A 17,448-nucleotide genomic window follows, 5' to 3' on the forward strand; every position below is an offset into this window, starting at 1 on the left:
ATGATAAAGTTCGATTCGTCCGGATCAACTTTAACTCTCCATTTCATACACCAGGTGCTGGGGGTGTCAGAGAATCTTTGGATCGCGCTGACTCATATAGGAATTCGTTTACTGCCAAATAGCGAGGTCATCTGCGAACTGACTGCATTCAACTCCCTGGTCGATTTAAGCTAAGTGTAAGGAAGGTGTAAATACTACCGTATATAAGTAGGGAACGCTGAAAGGGTAATGCTTTTATGGAACGCGAAAAGGGCATCCGTATTTGGTTGTCTAAAGTAAGTTTGTTGCTGTCTAAACTAAAGCTGTTGCTGCTAGTTTGCCATGTTGCTGTTGTTCGTTGATGTCTAAACTTACGGTTGATGTATAAACTCACGTTGATGTTTAAACTCACGTTGATGTCTTCACTTTCGTTGCTATCTAAAGTTCCGTTGTGAACACATTGTGAACGAACATCATTCTTTCTTTTCAAAAAATTATAACAATCAACCGCAAGTTGCTTCCGTGCAGAGCTAACAACATATCTATTTCAGAGATTTTCATGCTAAATACAGCCAATGATGTTTTCTCAAAATTTCCCGAGATTTAGGCCGCCCGACCTTCATTTCGCCTGCCCTGCCACTCTTTCCTCCTCGCCAACTCCGTTTATAGAACCTCCATGCTTTGACCTTGCAGCGATTTCATCAGCAACCCCAACTCTTCAAATATCCCCGTACATGCATTGTGCTTATCCCCCCAAATTCCACGCAATTATTTTAGGCCTGTTCGAACTTCGGAGTTTCAACTGCACATGCGCAAATCCTGAAAATTTGTGAAGAAAAGATCATACCACTGTACCTAGTCAAAACTCGAGTGTATCTCGGGATGATTCGTTTCTTGCATAACATGTTAGCGGTCTTCTTGGTCTAAAAATTCGTAACAATGCTGAGCGAGGTTTGTGGATATTCCATTTACCCCACAATCCCTTTCGCAAATCGAAACTCCCTAACTGGATTGGTGTTACGAATGAACTTGCTTGGCGGGTTTAGTAAACTAGTTCTGTGAGTGTATTGCCTACGTACTTCAATATTGTGCCCCTCTTGTTACTCACGAAGCGCACACTGCATCCAACCATAAAGCAACTGATCAAACATTTACCCTAGATGCTTCGCAGTATTTAGAAACAACCAGCTCCACGAAAACTATAGTATTTAAATAACATTTTTACGCAATGTCGATTAAGTATATCAAACTTTTCGGTTAGACAGTCGTCATGATGCCATGCCTCTATACATCCCTTAATTGGTTGCCAATCAAACAGAGGATTGTTTTTAAGATTCTTTTATTTGTATACAATTTTTTTCATGATCATGCGCCAGAGTATTTTAATGAGTGTCTTGAGTTGTATCGACCTGTGCGTACAAACCTTCGCTCCAATGCAGACCCATTTCGATTGACTTTACATGTGGCTCGTAGTAAGGCAGGATATCGCACATTCACTGTTGCAGCAGCTAAGGAGTGGAATAAACATCCCTCCAGTATAAAAGCTGCTCCATCCGTGGATGTTTTTTTTAAAAAATCCTTAAAACGTACCTATTTCCTACTTGATAATTCTCTATTATTTTGTTTGTTCAATGTTATGTTCTGATTCGGTTAGTTTAGTTTAGTAGAAAAAAGGATCAGGAGGGACACGTAAGTCCCCATCAATGACCATATAGATAGAGAAAAAACTGAAGTAAAACACTCAGACCCGATTACAATGCTTAAAGTGCTTGTCCAAAGCATTCTTAAACCCATTGACACTACTTGCAAGTACAACTTTCTCATGCAAACCGTCCCACTCATTCACAACCCTATTAGAAAAAAAAAGTTATGCCGAATATTAATCCTACTATGTGACTTTTGGAGTTTAAGACAATGACCTCTGGTAAAACTACTGTTAGCAAACATGAAAAAAGTCGGTAAAGGATAAATTGTCAAAACCATATACAATCTTGAAAACCTGAATCAAGTCCCCACGTAACCTGGTTGTTATATTGCATATGATTGTAAGCGCTGTGATATGGTTTACGATGAATAGCGTAGCTAAATGCCTAATAATAATAATAATAATAATAATAATAATAATAACTTCAATGACTACTTTTGACGATGTATGAATACAAATACGAATGTTGCACCAGAATCATGACTTGAAGCACGTGGTCAAAGGGAACGCGGAAATTTACGCAAGTTTGCAACGAAGAAATTACTGTGGTATGAATGAACATATTACATCATCAACTCTCAATACGGAGAGAACAAAACATACTGTGAGATGAAAAATCCTTTTCAGTATCAGAGATGTTGTGGTAGCTTTCCGCAAAACTCATAGATTGTCTCAACTCATAACTTTCTGTGATAAAACAATTATTCAAATAGCACGTTAACAATATCGTTAACAACGTCCTCGGAGTTCTAGCAACTATCATGTAAATATCGTTAACAATGTGATTTAGTTCGACAAATATGACATTAACAACGTCCTCGGAGTTGTATCAACTACCATGTAAATATCGTTAACAACGTGATTTAGTTCGACAAATCAGGTTGTTAAGGATATTTACATGGCTGTTGCTACAAGTCAGGACGTTAACAATTGTTTCCCCTTTTCGCGTTACATAGTTAAACCATCATACTTTGCGTTCATTGAGCACTGAAGTTGCAAGCATGTTTACAGACAATGGGTAAGGGACTATTAGCCAAACAAATCGCGGGAAATTTGAGAAAACATAATCGGCTGTATTTAGCACGAAAATCTCCGTCATAGAAATGTTGTTAGCTCTGCACTATGGAACGCGAAAAGGGCAAACAAAATTGTTGCTAAAGCTAAGTTTGTTGTTGTCTAAACTAACGTTGTTAGTGCTGTTTTAACATGTTGCTGTTCAAATTTACGTTGATGTCCGAACGCACGTTGGGCCTAAACTCACGTTGATGTTTAAAGTCACGTTGATGTCTAAACCCAGTTGCTGTCTAAACTTTTGTTGTTTACATCGACGCTGTTCAACAATTGATCTCACGCAATTCAACAAACATCACCAGCGCACGAGAATGCGTTATACATACTTCTATTATAGATATTTACTTCTATTTACTTCTATGATAGGCAGATACTTTCCAAATCAGCAATATTCAAAATATGTGTTTAACTATCATGTAACTGTAACTGCAGTGTAATAGGAACTTGAACCAGGTCATAGGTCAACGCAAGTTGGACATGAATCCCGTTCTGTGCCCCAAACGTTTTTTTTTTGCCTGAATGAACGATCTATGAACAACCACCACCATATACGATCGTAGGTGTCCCTCTTCATCACCATTGTTTATTGCCCCTCCCCCCCCCCCCATCACCATCTAGACTTCCCCCGCCCAATCACCATCGTTAGTTTTTCCCCTCCCTGACACAATGGTTAGTTGTCTCTCCACATCACCATCGTAATTTCCCCCTACCCATCATAATCGTTCCCACTCCCACCCTCCCATCATCATTATTGTTAGATGCCACTCTCCCCTCTTCCCCGTGATGGACTAGATACGACGCTATTATAACTTAGCAGGATAGATACAAAACATTTGATTGTGCACACATATGTTTCCTTCCTTCAGTGTGTAGTACAATGTACATATATCTCTGGATGTATTTGGTTACTTAAACTTCATATATGCCCCATGTTCATCGATACGGTTGCTTGGTTGATATGGTTCCATAAAACTTAGATATATTACCACATAAAAAGGCACTTGAGGACAGAAAACTTAATGTAGCCAAGATTAAAGTCAATATAAAACCATATATAAAATCCGCTGCAAACTGGTTTTGCCAACTAGACATCAGCTTTATTTACATAACTTTACGCTTTGTCGGGTAAGATCAGGAACACTGTACAGCATGATTTAGTAGTTATCAAATCTTTATCGTAGTAGCAATCCGCAAGTCATATTTAAGTATAAGTTGAGCAGCGGAAGGCAAATTAAATACGTGCTCTGTACTAATACTTCGAGATTAGCATTCCACGTATGTATTCTTTTGAATAAGGCAAGTTACTTTCTTTCTAAAGTTAAATTTTGATACAAAGTCCATGCAGATGACAGATCATAGTTGCACAGTTATCAGTATTAGGTTTACGGAACCGCAGTTTTCGTAGTTACAGGAGAAACGTCCACTCGACTCGGAGAGATTTATAGCGGTATCACTTATCAAAGTTTTGGCCTAACTGAAGGCTATATCCATGCCATATACATCTGTATGTCTGTATGTGTGTCTGCTATCTGCTAAATAAGGATTTATACTGCTGAATATTGGGCAAGTTTTGTTAATTTTAAAGAATGATTTATTGGGCAGTTATTCAAATTTTATCCATAGATCGTACATAATGTACACGCGATTCTATACGTCATTACCAATTCAGTTACACTATTTATTCTCGATCTTCATTTACAGGAGATTTACCGTTACCTGCCTTGCATGCTGTGATTATCTTTTATAAATCTCAAAATGTCTTTCGACGACGTTTTGAAAGATATAGGAAGCTTTGGTAGATTTCAATGGAAAATCATTACCTTGGTAACCATCCCACCGCTGGCACAGTGCGCGATCCTGCTTTCTCAAGTCTTTATAGCTGGAGATGGCAATCATTGGTGTAAAGTAAGTCAATGGCAACAAGAAGATTGTTGGCAATGGAATATGACGATGGAACAGTGCAGCGACTTTAAGAAGACACTTTCTATCCCAATGAATGATGATGGGACGTGGAGTCAATGTTCAAAGTTCAACGTGAGTGGAATGGATCTTGCAACCGCCTTCGAGCACAGCAATTGGACGGGCGGTGAAGTTATCAGCTGTGACGAAGGGTGGGAGTTCGACAGAAGTGTGTTTCACAGCACGATTGGTGAAGAAGTAAGATCAGGCATAACAGCCTTTCAACTTTCCAACAAATGTGTGCAAAGTTTAATATACGTACCGTACCGCCCCATGACCCCCCCCCCCCCTCCTTCGTCCATTTCCATGGAAACCTGATACCAGAATAAACTTGGTTGATACATAACCTCACACGTGGTATGCAGATCCATTTTGCACTTGGCTTTGAACACTTGAAGCCGTTTAAAACATCAATTGAAAATGCGAGTGTATTTGACCTGGAAAGAAATCTTGTTATGTTTCACTAGTAACTCTATAGTTTGCAATGAAAGGTACCTGCGGTCAGATATATTTATGGCCACCAGTGAATTGGTAAACCAAATCTATGCCAAAGAAACGCCGCGGCCATGTTTTTACATCCACCAACAAATACCAGAGCCGTTATAAGTAGCCAATGCGACTGATTCAAACAATTAGTCAAGTTTCATGCATGCTTCTCATTATGGACCAAATCTCCTGATATGAACCATAGAAAAAGTTTCTTCGACAATGGTTCATTTTACGTGACGTGTCTTTGTTTTTGTGGGAGGTGATGGGGAGTGGGGAGACCAGGAATCGACATTTCCCTGTTACCTTTCATGTTAAAGAATGTGATCCCTCTGTTTGACTGATTTCGCTTCCATTTATTACTTATTGATATTGATATTTATCCATTATTTAACATAGTGGGAACTGGTTTGCGAGAAGGCAGCAATACCCAATCTCATTCAGTCTGTATATTTCTTTGGATATCTGGTGGGAAGTATTGCTTTCGGCCGACTAGCTGATAGGTGAGTCTAACATTTAAATCAGATATTATGTATATGTTTTGTCGAAGTGTTGGGGTGATATATTATTAATAAGAAAAACCTCTGAACTATTCTTTAAATATTAAAGCTGAAATGCTTGTAAGTTGAGTAAAAAAAAAAAAACAAGATGGATATGATAAAGTAAATATGCTAGAAAACACTAAAGTGATAGGTGCAATTTTATGAAATCTATAAATATTGTATTTATTTAAAATTCCCATATGGATGCAAAGAGTTAACACAACGTGAAAATATGGGATGGTATCATAATTTAAGGTAAATGATATAGTAATCACGAGTTTCTATAGTAACCTTTCTTAAATCAAGAGTTTCTATAGTAACATTGCTTAAATTACGAGTTTCAATAGTAATCACGAGTTTCTATTGTAACATTGCTCAAATCACGAGTTTCTATAGTAACCTTGCTTAAATCAAGAGTTTCTATAGTAACATTGCTTAAATCACGAGTTTCTATAGTAATCAGCGACTGCTCCCCCCTTTCAGTGTCAAAAAAATGTTAAAAACTGTTGTATTTTTAGCATGGAAATTTTGTCAGTGCTCTTTTGATCTATAATACTCGTCAGCTCTGTTAAGTCGATTTTAATCGTAGTAACATTCAGGCCTACTGATTCAACTACTTACTTAATTTGGCAGATGCAATTAGCTAAATTTAGCCTATAGCCTATAGCCTATGACAAGCCTACAGTTGGACACTGTGTAATACAATACATATTGCCTACCTAACCGCACTCGATGGATTGTCACAGACCGTATACACAACGACGTCGACAACTTTCGTTCTCATCCTTTCTATGATTCGTCCTAAGTAGTTGCACGAACAGCATGTTATGAAGCTAAGCTAGCAATCGTACGTGATACGCACTTCCTATAAATAATTATTACACTGCTAGTACACTGCGATAACGATATTTGTTTTTAGGCCACTGCACATCTGGCTGTCTCAAAAATTATGAAAGTTTATATTGTCCGTCAGTTAAGTTCGTCAAATGTATTAAAGTCCAGACATTGGACAATAAACAAGAATCATCCTACTGGGAAAATTGTAAAAGAGCACTATGTTTGCTTTCTGATATAATATGTAAAAGAATTCAAACGGGAAACAAAATCTGCTGATAATATGATATCATATGATAATGATGAAACTGGCAAAACATTGCACCAGATCGCATCTAAGGACATTCAATTGTTCAAAAATATATCAGACCCCTTAGACCCCTCCCCCATATCAAATTCCTGACTACGTCGCTGCACTGTAGCCTGTAACTGTTAGTGTTAATATCTTCTCAATCAAGGTGACCACTGCCGTATTGCCCTAAAATATACCTGAATCAATAATGGTAAGTTGGGCACTGATGTTGAAACCTATATAAGTACATTACTACCACCTTCAGCATTGAAATATTACCTGTATCCATTATACACTTTTGGAATGCTATCCAGTGACCATTCAGTGTGTTTGATTCTTTATACCGCAATCGAGTTGTTATTTAAAACAGAGTGGTAAAGACTTTGCGTTGTGTTTTTATGTTTAATATCAGGATTGGACGCCACTATACGTTTATGTTAGGCTGTACGGCATCCGGGGTGTTTGGCATGCTTACGTCACTCTCACCAAATGTCATCGTCTTCACCGTATTGAGATTCATCACAGCAGCTGCCTCGTATGGGACAACTCTCATGTGCTTTGTAATTGGTAATAAAAAATAATATTGACTTTTTACCGAAAACATATACGTAATGTTGATCATTAACCTCATCTCCTCCATGACTTTACTCTTGGCATCCTAATATTGTTAAAGTGTATGTCAAAGGTTCACAATTTAGTTTTGAACTTGAACGGACTGACGGTGTAGCAGGAGTTCGCGACACATTTATTCGTACAATTTAGGCCAAATTGACCTTTGACATCAACTGGCCTTTGTCCTCGACCCTAAACACCAAAATCTGCAATCTGCAAAATCTCAAAATTTTCAAATTCGTCTCATCATTCTTTACATATCGTGTGTACTTATTGACTGTTTTCCTACATGTTGACAAGCATAAAAAGTGGTTAAAAACCAATTGTAAATATATTTGACCTCTGACCTGAAGCCAATTACGTCATCAATCATGCAGGCACAACCGTTACATGATGAGGCACCTATCCACCAAGTTTGAACTTTGATCTGACTTACAGTTTAAGATAATTTAAGGCCTTCTTTTGGCACAGTTTAGGACAAATTGACCTTTGACCTACCTGACCTCGACCCTTTACAACTTCATAAGTACTATTTTAAAACTTGTCCCATTATGTGGTTTAATGACCAATTCCCATGTTAACAAGCAGAAAATGGCTAAAGCCAGTTTTTATGTTTATTCACCTCTAGCCTTTGACCTATGACGTCATCAATTATGCAGGTAGTAGGAGTTCGCGACACACTTTTTTTCGCCTAATTTAGGCCAATATAAAACCTATATTGACTTTTGACCTCGACCCTCAACACCTAAATTTGGTCTATTTTAAAATTCGTCTCATCATTCTCTACATATCGTGTGGTTTAATGCCTTTGTCTTACATGCTGACAGCAGAAAATGGCTATAAATGGCCAATTTTTAGGTTTCGTGATTCTGATATATGACGTCATAAATCATACAGGCACCTATGCCCACCAAGTTTGAACTTGATCGGACTTACGGTCTAGGAGGAGTTCGCGACACACTATTTTACCCACACAAGCACGCGCACACACCTTCCTTAAAGGGATATTAGGTAATAATTATTGTGAACCTTACAAAATGCCTTCTCTCTTGTTTTCATATGACAGCGTCGGAAATTGTGATCCCATCGCAGAGGGTATATACAGGAGTGGTCATGTGGATGCTTTTTTCAGTTGGCTACTTCTTTTTGTCCGGAACGGCTTTCATTACCTATAACTGGCGGATTCTTGTTGCCATCATCGCAATACCATATTTGGCTATGATAGCGGCTTTCCCGTAAGTATGATTACGCAGGATAAGTAACAGCTGTTTACAAACGTGACCTCACCTTCAAAACTAAAGTTAAATTAAGAACATTATGAATATTACTACACTGGTCATTTCCATTTCCGAATATTGTGTTGTGCACATTTATGGTTGATTAATGCCACAGGAATACAGTATTCCAATATCCAACTGGTTATTGCATAAACTTAAATGGAGTTCATATTTGTGCTCAATGGAATAAATAACATAAGGAATATAAAGAAGATAATTCAACTTCATTACCAGATTCCTGACTGAGTCACCGAGGTGGTTGCTATCACGTGATAAGGGAGAGTCTGCAGAGAAAATCATCAGAAAGATCGCCAGAGAAAACAAGAAGGAACTCAAAGAAGATGTCCTGGGAAAATTAAAACGCGGTGTTAGTAAAATGAGTGTATTGCATTCAGTTTCAAGTTTCAACAACTATATTTCGGTAACGTATTTTCAGTATATATAAATTTACAGTAGTGAAAGACAGGGGGATAACCCACAAGAAGCTGAGTAAAGCTTATAAGCGTGGATCCCCCCTAGAACGGAAAGTGTATAGGCTATAACTTTAATTAGTAGATTGTATATAAGAATAATAATCGAAAACCTAAGAACACTTAACAAAAAAAAAAACAGAAGTAGCAAAAGCCAATTAAACAGGAAATAACTTGTCCCAAGTAGAAAACGCAAGAAAAAAAATTAGTTTTCTTTTGAAGGTGTAAGAGGAAGCATAGCGGTAATGAGTAATATTAATAGGAAGGGAATTCCAAACCCGAGGAGCAACATAACGAACTATGTGGAGGGATGACTGAAGTCTAAACAGTGGTGTACTTATAATGTTAGGGCATGGGGCAACATAATAAACATTGTGAAGGGATGGCTGAAGTCTAAACAGTGGTGTACTTATAATGTTAGCGGATTGTGCGACAAAACGAACATTGTGAAGGAATGGCTGAAGCATAAACAGTGGTGTACTTATAATGTTAGCGGATCGGGTTCGCGATTTTGTTTCAAAAAGAGGAGGAGTGTGTTGGCGATAATGTGTGTTAAAACTATAACGGATAACTCCTTTTTGTAGGATCATATCATGGCTGTAAATTGGACGGATAAGTGGAGGCCCAAACAATAGTTCCATAAGATAACAGGAAGAATAAGGGTGATGTAAAGAGTGATTAGAACTTTCCTAGGAAGGTTTGAACGGAGACGACCGATGATTTCAATGCTCTTATAGATACTTTCTTAGTGCCTAACTTATGTCATCTCTCCAAGAAACATGTCTATTGATCAAACTCCCCAAGAACTTGGCAACATTAGAAAAGTGGTATTTTGGTATTACAGAGATTAATTGGATAAAATATTTGGATCAATTGGCTTTTTAATTTAACTGAACAAGACGGAAGTAGTCTTTTTAACATTAAGGGAAAACTTATTTACACAAAACCGCCTGTGATCCTTTACGAATTTCCGTCTGAAATAATTTCAAATTGACAATTAATTGAAGTTATGACTCGAATAAAAAATGTTTGTCATCGACGTAAATAATAACATGCAATAATTTATCACTAGCCCTGTGTATATCATTATAATATATTATGGAAAAGAAGCGGGCCCAAACTGGACCCTTGAGAAACACCACATCTTAATTTACGATAACTAGAATTACATTTCTGGTTGTAAACAAATTGTTGCCTATCAGAGAGATAGTTTTTAAACCATTCTAAGACGTTGCCTCTTACTCCATAATGTTCAAGTTTGCTGAATAAAATATTATGATGAAGAGTATCAAACGCCTCAGACAATCCAGAAATGTGCCCGAGACAAAATGTCTCTTTTCAAATGCATTCGTAATCATATATCAGTCAGATGGCTTAGAAGGACATGCGAAGTTGAACGACCAGGAAGAAACCCGAACTGATAATTATAGAAAACGTTATGCTTCTTTAGAAAACTATATAATCTTTGAAATATTATTTATTCCAATATTTAAGAGTAGCATGGAAGAACTGAAACTGGTCTGTTATTTGTGAAACATGACATAACGACTTACAGATACAATTGGCAACATACTTAACAACAACAGGTTGAGACGTAGAATCCGCTCCTCATCTGATACCACCAAGACTCATGATTCCACGCTCAAAGCGTAAAACTGGTGATAAATCTTTTCAAGTTATTGGTCCCCGACTGTGGAACCAGCTGCCTTTGGGTATACGTGTGGCGGTTTCCGTCTCGGTCTTCAAAGGTATCATGAAAACATATATTTTCTGCGCAGTAATGTTTGTTTTTATTTGCTTGTGTTTAGGCTTGCTGTTTGTTTTTATTGTGTAGTTTATATTTGTTTCTGTAAAGCGCTGTGATCTTATAGAGCGCTCTATCAAATACCTAGTAATAATAAATAATAATCAAACAGGTGAGATTTCATCATAACCAGCGGAAGAGTATTTCAATGACATAATTTGGTTGAGAATGTCATCACTCGTTTCAGGATCTCCTAAAAAGCAATTGAGGTTAACTGAGTTAACTTTTGGAATATTCTTGTTAGTCTCTGGGTCAATATCAGTAAAGAAAGTATTAAAGACAATGCTGGATTTAATATTACGTTACCATCATGTCGAATTTTCTCGATATGGTCAAGGCAAGACTGACCGTTCAGGATAATCTTTATAGAGCGCCATGTTTTCTTCACATGCTTATCACGATTTGCAAATAAGTCCGATAATACAATCTTTTGGTACCGTACATCTTGTAACTGATGTTAACCAATTACGAAAACGTTTATAGACACTAAGAATTTTGGGAGTACGACATTTCAGGTTCTTTGTATACAACTTTTGTTTGTCATGACCTGAATTCGGAAAATAGCTACGGTGTTGGCTTGGGGCACTACTTGACCGTATAGTGGTAAGTGGAGTTTTAATGGAAATCCCTAAAAGTACCAGTGAAGGCATCATAGACATTGTTAGGATCGTTCTCACTTTAAACAAAGGCCCATTGTTCACTTAACATAATCGATTCAAATTTTTGGGAATAGAAATTTTCCTCTGGGCGGCCAAATTTTTCTCTGTAGATTTACATTGACTAGCCTAGAGATGAACATCAGAGAGTATGAAAACAGGTAGACGTTTAAACTCCATTGTACTAGCATTGCAGGCCGATGTTGGTCTCAACCCTCTCAATCTTCTCACACAAATTTAAATGCATTTTCAAATAATATTATCCGTATCTATAAAACCAAAGTAAAGCACATCCTAAGCTACGGGAGCATCTTCCTGCTTGCCATCTCTAATTCCAACAAACAAGTTCTAAACAGAATCCATACCACAGCTTATCGCCTTGCACTAAATATCTCTACTAATATCGGTCCTTCACACGTTCTTCATGCAGGAAATACAAGCCCTATTTTCGTTTCGTTTATTTGGTTTATCACTTCATGTATAAACACAACAGATCCAACATAACATAAATTGTAATTACAGAAATTATATTTACATGAGGTGAAAGGAAGTGCACAGAAACCCTTCAGGTGCTTGAAGATATGCATCCTATATACAATAAACAAACACATCGAAAAAATTAACAACTACGAAGACTAGTAGAAAAGAGACAGATTGATTTAAACCACAAAGTAGAAAATGTTCCTGCTTATTTACCAGTTGTAGTTGCAGAGCCTCATGGATCTCAGTACAGCCGCGTATCCAGGATTTTCTAACACATCATCGTATCTCCTGTGGATCATTGCTTTTGTATGTATAGGTGATTCTATACGTCGCGGCCCACAATACCCGTCAGCCCCACTTTTCAAGGTTTTAAGCCCATTATTTGTTCAGAATTTGAAAATTCACATTTCTCGTGAATAAATTCACTTCAAAACATACCCATAATGTTGCACAAAATTTCATCTATGGACAATCAATATAGAAAAAAACCTCCTTCAACCCCTAACAGACCGGTCAAAATTGCACGAGTAGAGGCAAGTATGATGAAGAATGTTGGTCGGGGAATTTTCGAAAATTCAGACACAGTTAATTTATTGGTATATAATAATATTAAAGCCTCTTATAACGGCTACTATAAAACTTCGTTGAAGGACATGGAAAAATACCTGATATTTCCGAAACCGAACAATACACACATCTACAGTTTGGAGGCTGTTCATCCTGGAACGACAGTTTCATGCTCACTGATATGATATGATATCTGCTGTTTGCTTTACAAATTCAAATAATTAAAATGAAACTGAAATAAATAACTGTTATCTGTTAATTGTGCAATGCCCCACCTTCTTTTCCTTTCGAAAGACGCATAGTTTCAATTTCATTACACACTGAAGACTTCGATTCTCTATCTGCCTTCAGTTTAGGGAAGATCTTGGGACTTCATCCCTAGATATCGCTAGATATAGCTAGATATCCATATATCCAGTACAGTTTGTGGAAAGTACCTTTGCATTTAACATTGGATTTGTGTGGTACCAACTATGATTGATCATGGCCCATTTGGGGGCCCTTTTTTAGTGTGTCTGTTAGCCAGTTTGTAGCAGAAAATTTGTCTGGCATGATGATTTCCATAGTCTGTAAGATCAACCCGAACATTCCAAACCGATTTTGAGTGGTACCTTGCATATTTAATCTGGGTCAATGCTACGCTAACGGGCACTTGGGCCATATTTGGGGGCGTCTGGCGGGCCCTTAGCAGCAGAAATTTGTCTGGCATGGGCCATTCAGTACTTTGTGGCATTCATGCATTAGGTTGACATTGGTTTCAAGTGGTACCTCGTCCGTTTGATCAAATGCATTTTTAGGGGCCCTTTTGGGGCGTCTGGCGGGCCCTTTGTAGCAGAAAATTTGTCTGGCATGATGATTTTCATAGTCTGTAAGATCAACCCGAACATTCCAAACCGGTTTTGAGTTTATACCTTGCATATTTAATCTGGGTCAATGCTACGCTAACGGGCATTTGGGCCATATTTGGGGGCGTCTGGCGGGCCCTTAGCAGCAGAAAATTTGTCTGGCATAGGTCATTCAGTACTTTGTGGCATTCATGCATTAACTTGACATTGGTTTCAAGTGGTACCTCGTTCGTTTGATCAGATGCATTTTTTAGGGGCGTTTCTTGTCTGGCGGGCCCTTTGCAGCAGAAAATTTGTCCTGGCATGGGCCATTCAGTACTATGTGGCATTCATGCATTACGTTGACATTGGTTTCAAGTGGTACCTCGTTCGTTTGATCAGATGCATTTTTGGGCCCCCTTTAACCGGCCCCAGGGGCCACATGCAGCAGAGCGACCACGGCAGACATCCACTTTTGGATATACTGGGTTTTTCCACAAATGTTCCAATACTCAGATATTGGTATCTCGTTCGTTTGATCAAAGTGCACTGGGCTGCCGGGCTACTAATATAAAAGGCTAAAAATGTTAAGATGATAGGATATCATGTAAAATACATCTACGCATGCAACAGTTCATACAAACAACGAGATAACAACCCAACTACAACAAACATTCTAAGTGTTCGGATGGAATGTATAAAGCAGCACTGTAAATAAATGAGTTTCTGTTAACTTACGTTCGGTATTTTGTGGGGATTTCTGCTCGATTTGTGCAGGAGACTTTTTAGTACAGTATACAAAGGGTGACTCTGATCTCTGTTAATCTTATCAGCCATTCTTGTAAAATCAGTTCTTGCAGCAGCATTTACTCTTTTTTTTAAAGTATATTGTAATCTAAATTAGTTATAGCTGATGTGCATTTAAGAAACTTCATTCTTCTTTCTTTGATTTCTTGCGATATAAAATGGTACCAGAAAATTCACTGCATAGGTCACATGTGCCAGGGTAGAATAATAGTAGTGAAACATTTTCCTTAGCAGTATGGTTACGCGAAAACGGGGAAGACTTGTTATCGATGAAGTGTGTGAAGGTTTATACTGCATCAATACCGTAAAACCGTTTGAATTCGACCGATTGATATTTTCTCTTCTCATGTATATACCAACTGTCACTGAAAGGCGGCAAACGAAGCCTTTTGCGAAACAAAAACGACATCGTTCGATGATAGCTTTCAGGCGTTCAATGTTGTTTTAAATTTGTTAATTTATGTCTTTAAGTCTTTCAACAGTAATTGAAATTGAAAGTAGTTATTTTGAGATATCGCCTTAAAGGGTGTGAAGACTCGCGCAAAAGAAACGTCAACTGCCGGTAATCTGACCTAGTTTCGAATGAGATGTAACAGAAGTGTTAGACACCACCATTTGTGTAACTTGTTGATATTGCCCTGGATTTTCATGGAAATTTTATACATCACGGTATTTTTTTCGCTTTCAAAAAGACATCAAGGAAATTTTTAAAACATTGCAGAACTCGTAATATCGTATGTCTAATTCTCTGTACGTGTTTTCGAGCGCAGCTGCTTGAAATCGGTTTTCTGGTTTAAATATCAATCTTCGCACAATGTTTGAGTTCCGGATCCAGCTTGATAATAATTTCAATAAGCGAGCATATGCGGCAACTTGGCGTCTGTTGACTCGAGATGCCCTTGTAGTTTGTTTCGGAATTTCCTTGTAGCTCTTATAGTCAGCAGAATTAGAAAGAAAATCTCGCCCACCAGAGATTGTGAATACACATGGTATGAAGGAAAACATTCTGGAATCACAGTAATAAGCAGAAAAGGAAAGAATGATCTGTTACCGTTACTAGGTTGCCGGATAGTTGTGGACAAAAATGTATTGCGTAGTTCGAAGCCTGTCTTGTGATATATTCTCCAAAGTCTGGCCTAGAGGCTTGACCTAAGTTATAAGAAAACTGTTCACCTAATGCAAGCATCTTTTTTTATATTTTTTTATATCCTTTTATAGGATGGGAATTCTCTGCCGGCTAAGAGTGGTAAACTGCTGGACTTGATACGTGTACCAACTATGAGGTGGTATATGATTAGCATGTGTTACAGTTGGTGAGTCACATGTTATAATTTGTCCTATAACAATTAAAAACACTGTTGAGTCAGACCAGCTGAGGTATGCTTTGCGCCATCATAGTCATTAAATGAATAGTCCAAGTCAAAAATTTCGCTCTCATATATTAAAGAGGAACATAATCGAAACATTCTGCTGAAATTTGCACTCAATTCCTATGTACAGTGTTTGAGATATTGACAGTTGAAGTTGCCGTCTTTCGTACCAAAAGTGAACTTGGAGCAAAAAGGTGTGACGTTATAGGTGCAAACTGATAAATAATGTTTTGTTTTCCTTTCAAATCATTTGCTCCACAATTGGATGCACCCATAATGTGAATGTACTATAGGGATTCGTATTTTATAAACTTCACATCCTCTTTATCACTTTTATAAACTTCACATCCTCTTTATAAACTAGTAACCCAATCCAATCCAAGGTGAAATCAATAGATTGAAAAATAAAGAAAAACAAAACATTATTTGTCAGTGTGTAACTGTGACGTCACTCCTGTTTGCTCCAAGTTCACTCTTGGAACGAAAGGTGGCAAATTCAACTGTCAATTTCTCAAAACCTGTACATAGGAATTGAATGCGAATTTCAGCAGAATGCTTAGATTATGTTCTTCTTTAACATATCAATGCAATTTGAATTATGATTACGTGCACCATCGTGTATAGGCCTAGAGCTACATATACTAATATGAATTTATTTCTTGTCCCTGAAATTACAAACAACTTGAAACGTTGGTAGTGTTACAAGTCGATATTCTCAACTTTAACATCAGGTGAATATATTCTTCTTCTTTAAGGTTTGTGCAGGGATTTGTTTACTTTGGTCTGACTTTGGGTACATCCAATCTAGGAATAAACGTCTACTTCGCATTCTGCCTCTCGGGAGTGATGGATATTGCAGCTCATTTCTTGAGCATCTTTACAATGAAGACATTTGGAAGAAGATGGTCAGCTTCATTCTTGATGCTTCTTGCTGGAATATCTTGTTTTGGGTCGGTCATTGCTCGTAGGTATTCTCACTAGCTCAGTTGTGGTGTAGTCTTTGTTAATGCTAAAGAGGTTGTTGTCCGTCCACGCGCTTAATATTCATATCAATATGAACTCCCCCTCCTTCTCCCCTTGCCCCCCCATCACTCCTCTTCTCATAGCTCTCTTCCACCTTTTTTCTCCACACCTTTCTGTCTTTGTCCTTCTCCAGTTTATTCCCTACCCCCTTCCCTTAATCCTCTCTTTGTCCCTCCACTGTTTATCTCCAACCTCTCATCTTCCCCTGTTGGTTTCTTTCTTTCTTCTCTCCATCCCTTGTCTGCTAATACCCGTACATCTATCTCTTTGTGTTCACCATGCTCATTAACCTGTCTGTATTCTGTGCGTGTGTTTGTCCCTTCTGTTACTGTTACTTGTCATCTATAGCCTTTGAAGAAGATCCTGCTAGGATCGAAACGTCAGGCCAACTTACTTTTACACATTCTTCTACACAGGATCTCTAGTGGATAAGCAGTTTGCTAACAGTTTTATTTTATTTTAATATGAACTCTACTACGTTTCTGAAGTCTCTATATCTGTAATTGAAAATTTAAGAATGACTTGTACAATATGATATGACTTTTAATGGATTCTTTTGCACAGCTCTGGGACCTTGGCGAGTGGCCGTGGCAACAATCGGTAAATTAGCCATCGCTATATCTTTTGACATCGTTAACGTATATGCCGGAGAAATATTACCAACACCCCTCAGGTAGTCTACCTATT

At 37.9% G+C, this 17,448-nt stretch overlaps 1 protein-coding gene across 1 annotated transcript; it reads left to right on the forward strand.

Annotated features, from left to right (window-relative positions):
• The first annotated feature begins 3,839 nt into the window (after nucleotides 1-3,839).
• On the forward strand, nucleotides 3,840-17,438 carry LOC139963154 (solute carrier family 22 member 3-like). The gene is made up of 9 exons (XM_071963699.1): nucleotides 3,840-4,051; nucleotides 4,457-4,912; nucleotides 5,600-5,703; nucleotides 7,281-7,435; nucleotides 8,547-8,715; nucleotides 8,992-9,124; nucleotides 15,587-15,681; nucleotides 16,494-16,702; nucleotides 17,326-17,438. Exons 2-9 carry the CDS (start codon nucleotides 4,511-4,513, stop codon nucleotides 17,436-17,438), a joined length of 1,380 nt encoding a protein of 459 aa, XP_071819800.1. The 5' UTR covers nucleotides 3,840-4,051; nucleotides 4,457-4,510.
• Nucleotides 17,439-17,448: the final 10 nt, after the last annotated feature.

This window comes from Apostichopus japonicus, chromosome 21 (assembly GCF_037975245.1).
Source record: "Apostichopus japonicus isolate 1M-3 chromosome 21, ASM3797524v1, whole genome shotgun sequence".
NCBI lineage: Eukaryota > Metazoa > Echinodermata > Holothuroidea > Aspidochirotida > Stichopodidae > Apostichopus > Apostichopus japonicus.